At 33.0% G+C, this 11,653-nt stretch overlaps 1 protein-coding gene across 1 annotated transcript; it reads right to left on the bottom strand.

The window, feature by feature from the left end:
• Positions 1–2,640: 2,640 nt before the first annotated feature.
• LOC120190962 (AP-4 complex subunit mu-like) lies at positions 2,641–11,585 on the bottom strand. The gene is made up of 13 exons (XM_039193967.1): positions 11,424–11,585; positions 8,684–8,778; positions 8,261–8,464; positions 5,704–5,820; positions 5,469–5,597; positions 4,973–5,099; positions 4,500–4,603; positions 4,300–4,404; positions 3,993–4,087; positions 3,820–3,907; positions 3,654–3,714; positions 3,185–3,258; positions 2,641–2,819 (listed from the first exon to the last, which is right to left on the bottom strand). Exons 1-13 carry the CDS (start codon positions 11,479–11,481, stop codon positions 2,700–2,702), a joined length of 1,377 nt encoding a protein of 458 aa, XP_039049898.1. The 5' UTR covers positions 11,482–11,585; the 3' UTR covers positions 2,641–2,699.
• Positions 11,586–11,653: the final 68 nt, after the last annotated feature.

Here is an 11,653-nt window from a genome sequence, read left to right as displayed (position 1 = left end):
ATATAAAAAATATTAAATTAATAATTAATGATGTAATTTATCCATTAAAATGATAGATAAGTTTTAAAATTAGAGTAAAAAAATATTGAAAGATGATATAAATTATACTTTTTTGGAGTTCAAAAGAAAAATTACTTTTTTTATGGAAAGAAAATTCAGTTGAATTATTAATTTTTGAGCGATTAAATTATAAATTTTATTTGATGAAAAATATAAAAAAAAAATCAATGAAATTAATAGTTTTTGGGTGGTATAAACTTGTAACTTTTCCACTGAACCGGAGTGTCAAGGTCAATGAATATCATACAATAATTTTTATATACTTTATTTTATATAAGAGACAAATCTATAATATTGTATTGTAAAGATTGAAAACACATGTCAAGCACCTAAAGTCTAATGAAAAAAATCTAAGATTATACAAAAGATCAATTTTGTTTTAAAAGATTGAAATTTATTTGATTAACTGTAAATTGTATTGTTTAGACCTTAGCTGATCATTTTATTTTACAATAAACTTTAATAATTCTTTTCAGTTTTCAATTATACAAATGTATTTTTAAATTCATTTAATTATATTATCTCGTTCTTCAATCAATATTGTTTGTTACGGTGGTGGCATGATAGTCAAATATTGATGTGATAATTCACATATGAATGATGCTACATTAGAGATATTTAATTTATTTTTAATCAAATTCGATAACATATTTGATTTTAATTAAATTTTGTAACTTATTTGAGGTTCAAATTATCACATGCAAATAAAATAATACCAAGGGTCATTGCCCTCCATCTTTTTATTTATTAAAAGATATATATAAGAAAAATACCTATTTAGACATGCTAGTTTTAATTTAGTTTGATTTTATCCATTTCAATTTCTATTGTTAATTATATTTTGTCTCGTTGAATTGATATGTTGATTCCATCCCTGCTCGTCTTTGATTATTATTGTCTCATAATAATTCTTTATCCACATTAAAAGATATGAACAGTTCACATTTAACCTAAGGACCCATCATACTTATTGGACATCATCACGTACATTTCGGTAATAACCATTGATAAAATTTTGGCTAGTTAAAGAAGACATATAAAAAAGCGTAGGGACCATCAAATTTCATGTCAAGGGAATTTTTACAAAAGTAATGAAATAGTTAGCCAAAGCGCTTCGGGACATGACATAAAAATATATAGCAAAGCTTTAGACCAAAGCATGGGATAACTTTAGAAGGACAAAGGAATAAAAGGATGCTAAAAAGAACAAATTGCTATTTTGAGTAACTGAAATGGAATAAGACATTTTTTGGAACAGCATTGGAAAGTAAAAGCATTTACATTCATATGGAAAATGTTGGCATCGGACAACAGATTTTAAAACAAAGCAAAAGCCAGAAGAAGAAGCTTCACTTCCACTTTAGCTCCTTGTAGATTGGTATATAGAAAACTCGAGTATATGCAGGTCTCAATATTTTGGTTAGCTTCTAATTTTTTCATATTATTATTTCTTTTAACTGAATCTTCTTCTTTTAAAAATAAATATTGAAAAAGTTATAAAATATAAAAAATAATATAATAATAAAAAACATTTAATGCATAGACGGTATAAATTTTAACTTAAATAACCTTGCTTTTTTTAATGTTATTTATATTATTTAAGATTTATAAGTTTATAATTAAAATTTAGGATTTTAAAATTTAGAGTTTAATATTAAGATGTGTATGTATCAAATAATTTTCCTGTAATAATAATAATGCCATTTGATCTTTAATGAAGTAATATTATTAATACACAAGTGCTGTCAATATGCGGTTTGTTGAAAAATGGTTTAGGGTTTAGCCAACTAGGTAGAAGGTCAAAATAGAGTCGAACCACAATGGTTCATTCTTTTGGCATCATGCTACATTTCATTACTAAGCAATGGTAAAAGAAGAAGAAGAAGAAGAAAGTTTATCCATAATAAACTATACAAATTTGACGGTTAAAATTGTGATAAAATAAGATAATGGAATAGGCAGAGTTGAAGCTGTTCTCTTGAAAACGAAGTCACCCAGGTTTATATTATTTATTTTCTCACATTTCAAAAAGTGTCCAATTTCGTAATTTAGTATTACAACTTTATTTTTAAAACTTTGACCGCAACAGCATAATTCTGTCGAAGGGCGTTGAACCAAAAACAAACATTCTATGAAAGACAACTGTATTGATGGCTAAACTTTAGTCGTTGGAAACCCAACTTGGAAAAAAATATTTAAAGGAAAAATAAGCACCAAGATGTGCTAGGTTATTGGGTGTGATCAAAAGCACTTGACTTTATTAAAATGGAAAGCCAGACAAATTATGGGTGTTGGAAACTTGAGGACTAAAGCCCCTAATTTTGTAACATTCACACAATGCCTGAGAATGGGTCCAGTAATGAAGCCCAAGTATTAGCCGAGGGAAACACTCACGGTGGTTTACGTTCATTTTGAAGTCCTATAAGACTCAAAAGTACATGTGTTTTGACACGTTCATACATAAATATAAGAATACAATATTTCAAATACAGTTGAACAGCTCTAAACTTAAAGCGTTGATAGATAATTTCCACAAATATCGAATTGGTTTAAACACAACATACGAAAACTGTACTTGGCGATACAAAGACCACTAACATAGAAATCAGGTAAACTTGGCTACATGACAACAAAAATGTTTAAACCAGTGAAAACAAAAAAAAAATTCGAGCAACATATGAATTTGTCTGAGTGACGTATCTCACCCATCGGTATGGATTATAGGAGCTGGATTTCTTTGCTATCTGCAAGTATTTCACCTGCAACAGCAGAGCGATAGGGTATCAAAGATATTTTAAAACAGTAAATTAGGGTTAGATACATTGCTGAGTTTTGAACCCTTGTAATACGTGCCGTCGAAAATCTTTTGGAGTTGGTTTGACTAATCAGAAGACAACCCTGATCTACGTGGATAAATTTTACGAACATGCAAATGCACTTTTGTTAAAGAGAGACAGAGAGGGCTGCTATGGGCCAGCCTTATGAATCCTAAACAAGGTCATAGATTCATTTTAAGTCTCTTCTGTTTCAAGCTTTATCATAGATTCGTTAGACCTTTTGCTTCTATCAGCCAAAATATAGAAATTTCAATCCTCTAGGAAACTACCGGTACGAGTATCTTTACCTGTAGCCTTGAAACATTATACATTGGTATTGTGAAAGTCATGCTAACTGGTCCAGCTTCCTTTGTGATGTTTGCTGAATTAAACCATAAATATTTCATCAATGAAAAAAGAGCTTAACACATTTCCTCAATTGAATTCATCATGTTGAGAAAAAAGAAATTTAGAAAAAGATATGGATAATGCATACCATGTGACTCCAGTGAAAATGTCAGCTTCGCACGAAGTGTATGTTCAGATCCACCAACGATCTGTTGAAAGGAAACTACCGGTACGAGTATCTTTACTGTAGCCTTGAAACATTACATGGTATTGTGAAAGTCATGCTAACTGGTCCAGCTTCCTTTGTGATGTTTGCTGAATTAAACCATAAATATTTCATCAATGAAAAAAGAGCTTAACACATTTCCTCAATTGAATTCATCATGTTGAGAAAAAAGAAATTTAGAAAAAGATATGGATAATGCATACCATGTGACTCCAGTGAAAATGTCAGCTTCGCACGAAGTGTATGTTCAGATCCACCAACGATCTGTTGAACACCACAAAATGATGATTAGATCGGAAGAAAAAATCTACCATATAATTGAATTATTTGAGAGTGAAATCTTCTCAAAGCATCTGTAAAAAAAAATACCTTCTTCAACCCCCATTCAAGTTTCTTGTTTGCTTCTTTGAAATCTGTTCTTTGTCCAACAGCTCCAGGTTCCAACTCAAAGCTAGCTCTGAAAGACCAAGTCTAAAAGATGTAACCCATTGGAATGTATCTGTCCCACCATACGAGACATCGTCCGGAGAAAAGGAAAATACCTGGTAGTATATTTAGGAAGTGGCATCTGTACAACAACTGTGTTTGCAGTGATGTTTGAAGGGAACTCTGCGCGTACTTTAATAATCACTTCAGCCTAAAATTTGAATAGCAAAGAATAAAGATTGGAACCAGGAAAAAATGTTCTACAATTTCAAATTTATATCAGAACTGAATGAATTATTTGTACATGAAATAGGTTCATCTTATCTTATTATTATTTTAGGAAATATTACATGCTCATGGATTATACGGAAGAAACATAATGAAACCATCATAATGCATGGAAGTGAAGAAAGAAAAGCACACTTTAAGTCGTCCTGCTTCTTCAATTAAACAGTTAATACGGAAAGGAGGCTTAAATTCCTGTGTCATTCGGTAGTTCATGACAGGAAATTCACCATCTGGTGGTACCTGAACAACAATAAAGAAACATGAAACTAAATACTGCAAATATATCTCTCTAATCTGCAAAATTTTCTAGCCGCTATCAACTGAAATTCACTCACCAGAGCTAGAGTCCTATCCATGTCAAAACTATCAAGACGCACTGATTCATGAAAGTTACAATCATCTAGTATCACAGCGCCTGAACCAGATGAACTCCTATAATCTGCCACATCAAGTAGACCCAGCAGAATGAAAAATCATTGGTTTGAAATAGAGGTTGAAAGGTAGATACAAAATAGTAGGTTAAACCAATATTGCCAAGAAGATTCATAAAAAAATAATTGTTGCAATAGAGAATCATGACTAAATATCATATACAAATAATCCTCTTGAAACAAAGAAAAATTTTCATCAACCAAAAAGCAATCGAATAAACGGAAATAGTGCTTATTGATAAAAGTATACTTTCCCACATATCTGTTCAACTGTTTGCAATGAAAACTTGAAGGCAGCAACTCTATAGAAAGACAACTCTCAATATAATATACATATTATATAAAACAAAAGTTATACGAATGAGTTAAGGCAGTACCATAGATTGATCCACCTCCTCTTCCTATGCTCAGGTCTTCATTAAGAGCTAGCCGAATTTCTGGATTTCCTGACAGATAACTTTTCATTTGAATAGTGCCATCAATCTCGGAAGTCAGTATATACCCCTGTTTCAAATATCATTAATTTGGTTAACAACAGTTCATTTAATTGTGCACAACATTATTGAACATGTCTATGGACTGCAAATTTTTTTATGAAAAATTCATCAACTGGAAATAGACAAAACTATAGTTATTTCACTTTATTTTGTTTAAAAAGAGATGGAATTAATAATCATATAGGTAAAAATAGTTTTAAGGAGGAAAAAAAGATAACTCAACTAATCCAAAAAAATATTAATGAAACCCAACTTGTCTGAACACCAACTCAACCAATGAGGAATAACTGTATGTGTTATATTATAAAAATGTCTAATAACTAGAAATATAACCCTTTAAAATTTTCCAAATTAAAATAGAAATGCAGTTACTCACACTAGAGCTAAATGTGACACTGATTTTCTCAATTATATCAACAAAAATTTCCTCCCTTTTCCGACCTCCAGGCTCATTTGCTACAACAGACTTCGTAACAGCTGTGCCTGGCATTCTTTTGGTTCCTTGCTGCATACATCCAACATTAACTAATAAATTACATCACAAATGCATTTTGATAAAATATGGGAGTACAATTTATATGAAGGCTGATAACCATGTAGTCTCATCATACCATAAAGATGGCAGCAGGGCCAAGAGGCTGCAAACGTGCAGCGTCAACCACAATTGGCTCATTAAAAACATAAGATTTTAAAACTTCAGTAGACGTTGTTTGCACATAACCGAAGTCCTAGTGAAAAAGAAAAAAGATACTAGGGCCTGTTAATATCTTTTCATAAGAACAATTGCATAGCTAACAGTAAATGCTTTACCGGAGTTAAAAAAGGCTTAATGTAACATCCTCAATACCAGGTTAGTGACTAAATTGTAAAGTCTCAGAATTTGGTTGTTAAAATAAAATGAATGTATAGTATAAAGATTTACATGTAAATTATTGTGTAGGATGGAATTAAAAGGAAGAAGGAATGGAAGGACAATAGAGTAATTGCAAGGAAAAATAATTAAAGAAAGGATAAGTATGTATATATAAGGATACACGTGGGTTGAAGGGGAGAAAACACCCAAAGCTTCTAGAGTTCTCTTCTTCTTCTTTCTTCCTTATGCGTGTGAACCAAAGCAAAGGTAAGATTTCTGATTATTGAGTTTCTTGTTAAATTTAAGATTGGTTTTTGATTATTAGATGATAACTAAGCTTAAGGAAAGCTTAAGTTATCTTAACATCAAAGGATGATGGAGTTAGGAGAGATTTAAGATTTGAAGTTCTTAAATGAAATCTTGGAATAGAGTTCATAACTAAAATTGAAAGTTAAATTTGACTTGTCATCAATCTAGTTAAGATATACGAAGTGTTAAAAGTGGAATTCAAACATGTTGAATTATTGATGTAATTCTTGAATTACATATGAAGGATGGGATTTGGAGGTTTAAGATGAAATAAATAAGTATAAATTGGTTTAAGGATGTGTACTAGAGTTAAGAATGAAAAAGGGGATTAAACATGAAAGATTTAATCCAAAATGAATGAATTTTCGGGTTCAAAAAGAGGATTCTGGGCAGAGTGCATCGATTCATCAAGGTTAAAACCCATAAATTGTTTGAAGGTGTATCGATGCACAGGTAGTGCATCGATGCACAGGTAGTGCATCGATGCACTCTTTTAAAATAAAAACATCGAATGCAATTAGTGCATCGATGCATCCCATTAATAATAAAACATCGAATGCATTTTATGCACCGATGCACAAGTAGTGCATCGATGCATGCCTTCATTAAAAGAGAAAATTGGCATTTATCTTAATCTAAAGAGTGAACTATTAGAGTATATTAGCTATAATACTGATATAGATCCATGTGTGATTATGTAGATACTAAAAGTAAGCTTATTCCGGAACGATCAAAGGAATAGAATCGAATCAAAGCAAAGCTAAGGTGAGTGCATACTATATGTATAGTATAATGGAATAAGACTTGTGATAAGTCTAATCCCTATATTGATTTTCATAGTACAATAGTTGTGAACATACATACATGATAATTATTGTAATACATGCATAAGGCATATATATGTTCATGTGATTGGATAAATGATGTATATATATGAATAGATTCAAACACACATGTGATATGATATGTGATATGAGAACATGACATGAAGTAAGTGACATGAGCTACATGATCACAAGAGAAATGACATGAGTACATGAACATATGAAATATAAGAATAATGCCCATAGATACGATATGAGCTATAGGTGTAATTGGCATGCCAAGAGTCGAGGGTATAATAGTCCTTCGGGATGTAGTGGTCCTACGGGATATATATAACAATACTTCGGGACAAATACTGAACTAAGGTTCGGTGCCCCATGAGAGAATTGATACGAGTTGTGGTGACAGCATTAGTGCACAACCTCAATGTACTCACATACCTCTATTCTCAATAATATACATGGACAATTGAAATACAAAGTAAAGTGAAAGTGGTACAAGAAGGTAAGTTTCGTACATGCATGATATGATTATATATGTTATTGTGTAATAGATACATGTATATTGAAATGTCATGAAGGAAATGGTAAGAATACATATTCATGAAGATATTGTTGCATATTCATTTATTGCCTCACTAAGTCTATGGCTTAGCGTGTAAGTGATTAACACGTAGGTACCAAGAAATAAGAAGATTTAGAATAGAAGTGGCATGGACAACAACATTACTAAGAAATCAGATCAGAAATAATTGACAAAGTAGGTATTTTGTTCTGTATAGAGTGTTGGTATGTAATAAGTGGTTAATTACGAATGCTCTGATCGATTTTGTATTAAGTGGTATCTTTTATGTAAATTAAAGTATTTTGCTTTAATGAAAGTTTTAAATTGCTCTATTTATTCTTTAAGAATCAAAGTTTGAAAAGTCAATGTGACATCTCGGACTTGTATTCGGGTCGAATATGAGTTGGGGGTGTTACACTTAAGCACATTTCATTGAAGAGAAATGTGAAGTTTTCTGAGGTACAATTTGATTCTAAAATGCATTCTATGATAATCTCATATTGAATTCTTAAGCAAAGTCATAATGCAGTAATCCCTTGGTAGTTGGTTAAGAGTAGAAAGCATTTAACCCAAAATATTATATACAGAGTGAAAGGTTTAGTATGAAAAGAACTTACAATGACTTCGTCAAGCAATTCGTATACAAGAACAAAGTTTTTCCGCAGTGAATCTTCACTTAAAACCCCTAAATAATCTTTAATGACACGAGCAATTCTTTGCAGAAGTTCCAATACAAGAGATGGTGACACGTTAACTCTTGTGGTTGCAACAAACAACAACCCGACAACCTTCACATGGAAGTAGTTCACGCCATCCACATTCTATAGATGAAAAAAAAATTATACGGAAGTATTAGATCACTGCACCGGCTTGTATGCTATACAATCAAGTAAAATGTGCATTGGATTATACCAGTCATTGGTTAAAAAAAAAAATAGGAGGTGGTTAAATCTAAAAACTAAGCATATCAATTAACTGCATACAATTTGTTCAGCCGGCATACGGCCTGATATTACATTCTCTAGTAATATAATACCTACAAAGACAGGGGGTGCCTCCTCTTGTCCATCCTCTTTCCAGAACTTCACTTTCCGGAAGAAAATCTCTGCACTTCCTTTTGCTACTTCACTTCGATCTGCAGTAAAAATCATTCAATCAGTGTCATGTCTTGGGCTGTAAAGATCTTTGCATTCAATAGAACCGAACAAGTTTAAATTAAAATTATAATCAATAATTTTTTTTTTTTTTTTTGATAGAAGTTGGAGGTCTCATTAAAAACTCCCTTCGTATTCGTTCACATACTAAAAGTATGTTAACGAACATTGGAAGGAAGAAAAGAGTACCTCAAATTTTATTGATAATAATACCCGATACAAAAGACACCACGGAATATCCTCTCATGGTGATGTACACCATTACAACAAACACCTTAACCCTATATATCCTCATCCAAAGCCACAATCTAATCACCTTCTAATTACACCACTAGCAGTAGGATTAAAACAACGCAACAGAACATAATGCAAATTAAAAGCAACACCTACAACCATATAGATAAAAACAAAACCACAATTGAAGAGACAAGATCTAATGAGACTCGTCTTCTTCAGGAGCCCAAGAGTTTGGTTTGAATGAAGGCTCTATCTCATGCACCATGACCTTGAAGAAGTTGTCACCAACCTTCAATTCCACCATCGCATCAATTCTCGCATCAGCCTTTATGAGGACTTGAATTTTTGCCCGATCAAAAGATGATGGAGACTGACAACTTTCGTCGATAGCTAGTAATAAACCCCACTTATCAACAATGTTCTTGAAAGTATTCCAATTCCATGCGTGAAAAGGAACACCCTCGCAAACTAACCATACTCGACGACACTCCATTACCAAACTCTCTGACCAAGCTTCGACTATGGAGAACCACTCTGCGAGAATAATTGATTTATTGTTCTTCACACTTCTCAATGAAGCATTGTCTTCGAAAATCATTAAAATCGCATTACCAGCTCATTAAGGTAAAGCCAGTGAGGCCCTTCGCTTGCATTTGTCTAGCGAGATGACCAATTTTGACAAAGTCCTTGCACCACCCCACTAGACAATTGCTCACACCTGAAGTTTTTCTTCATCTATAACACCTTCAACTTTATAATGATTCTTCCTCGAATCATCTTCCATCCCGGACTTGCGAAGAACACCTGACGAGGACTTCCTCCAATAGGAATGTCGAGGTTTGAATTTAGCATAAGAAACGCCAACTTTGCTGCCATCGATACGAGAGCCATTCATTTTTGAGATTGCTCTCCTTGCTTCTTCAATAGTTGCATACCGAATAAACCCAAAACGGACCCCTTTCGAGTTTCTTTTTTTAGGAATGAAGGCATCAATAACATGACCATGTGTGCCAAAAATAGACCCAAGTCTCTTCCAATGGATCATCTCTGGAAGGTTTTCGATAAAAATCGTGAAACAACCATTTCTGATCCCATTTCCGATTCTTGGATGACCATCCTTCGACCAATTTTGAAACTCATTTTTTCTCCTTCTCGTTACTTCGGAAAACTTTCATGGGAGTACCCTTTCATGATGCTCCTTGGTTCCATCCTGAACAATATCAGCGATAGGTAAAGTTGGTGTTGTCTGCACTACAGAATTAGTTCCGAGCTTTTGTTTCCCTCCTTGAGAAGAAGACAGTCCATTGTCATCAATCCTACCAACAGGAGGGTGACAGTCTGAAGTAGCTTTAGCAAAGCAATTTTTCAAACACCCGGTTGATAAAGGACTATCACCCAACCTTGCTGAGAATACTCTTGAATTTTGCTGCTTTTGGGGCCAAATACCAACTGTAAATTCAAATGAAGGTCAAGAAATGTCCATAGGCAGAATGAATTTCAGTATCCAGAATTGCTATATAGCTTTCCAAGCCAACTATCCCTATTGATTTTACAAAAATATAACATGCAAAATCAATCCAAAGATCAAGTCATCAGTTTATCAGTAAAGAAGAAATTGAGGCACATACTAAAGGGTGGTACGGGGGGAAGTGCTGCAATTATGCTCTTTGCAAAGGCATCCTTATGGCAGCAGGAGTTGAATTGGGTAATTACAAAACTGATAGGGAAGGCTCTCATTACCATTAATTTACAGTTCGCATGGAATGCTCATGGATTTTTTATATGGAGGGAGAGGAATAATAGGCAATTTATCAACAAGCAGAGAACTGAGCAAGAGCAGATTGGCAAGCTAAAGGAAATGGTGAAGATCATATTGACAGATGCTAGAATCAACACCAATTATTTATTCAACAACCTTCTACAACATAGAGAGTTAGACAAATTGTATAGACTGGAGCACACTTGTATAGTTCTTTGAAACAGTTCTGCGTGATTCATGATTGTAGCAAATCACTGCTTACTTGGATAAATAAAAAAAATTATCCCAAAAAAAAAAAGAACCAGATGCTGATCTAGATAGATTCGAGAACCAAGGTTGAAAACAAAAAAAAAATCAAAAGCTTAATTAGCATCAATTATACTTCAAAATGCAGCATGGAGAAGGACTATTTTATATCAAATATTTTCTATTCAACTGAACAGAGCAAGAATAAGATATGAAATAATTCAGATCTACAAGCTCAATTGTCGCACAAATTACTGATAAAAATATCCAAAATTAAGGATCTCATTCCAATCCATGTATTCCGAGATTCCAATGAGAGAACAAAATATAAAAAAAGAGAAAATGAAATTTAGATCCATAGAGAAAATAAGAAAAGGAACTGACAATCGCGGAAAACAATGTTATCGCCACGCTGAGAGAGCACGAAGAACTGGGAGATCATGATTTTCGGCTTCCGATTCGTCTCCTCCGATTTTTTTCCCTCTGTAAATTTGGCTGTGATTTTGATTTTGGTTTGTTTTTGTGCACAGCATCCCCGGTGTTTCTTTTTAGGTCAATTTTTTGGATTAGCCCATAAACTATGCACAAGTTGTGATTAAGTCTTCATACTTTAA

Source organism: Hibiscus syriacus, unplaced genomic scaffold, assembly GCF_006381635.1.
Source record: "Hibiscus syriacus cultivar Baekdansim isolate YM2019G1 unplaced genomic scaffold, ASM638163v2 tig00116964_pilon, whole genome shotgun sequence".
In the NCBI taxonomy this organism is placed as follows: domain Eukaryota; kingdom Viridiplantae; phylum Streptophyta; class Magnoliopsida; order Malvales; family Malvaceae; genus Hibiscus; species Hibiscus syriacus.
This window is presented reverse-complemented; position numbering and strand designations above follow the sequence as displayed.

What these genes read in the sequence shown, in the direction of transcription:
- LOC120190962 (XM_039193967.1), bottom strand. Translation starts at nt 11,481, where the DNA reads ATGATCTCCCAGTTCTTCGTGCTCTCTCAGCGTGGCGATAACATTGTT. An exon ending in AATTGCTTGACGAAGTCATT is followed by an intron (nt 5,821 to 8,260) that starts GTAAGTTCTTTT and finishes CTTTTTCACTAG; the next exon opens with GACTTCGGTTATGTGCAAAC. An exon ending in ATAATGTTTCAAGGCTACAG is followed by an intron (nt 2,820 to 3,184) that starts GTAAAGATACTC and finishes CTGCTGTTGCAG; the next exon opens with GTGAAATACTTGCAGATAGC.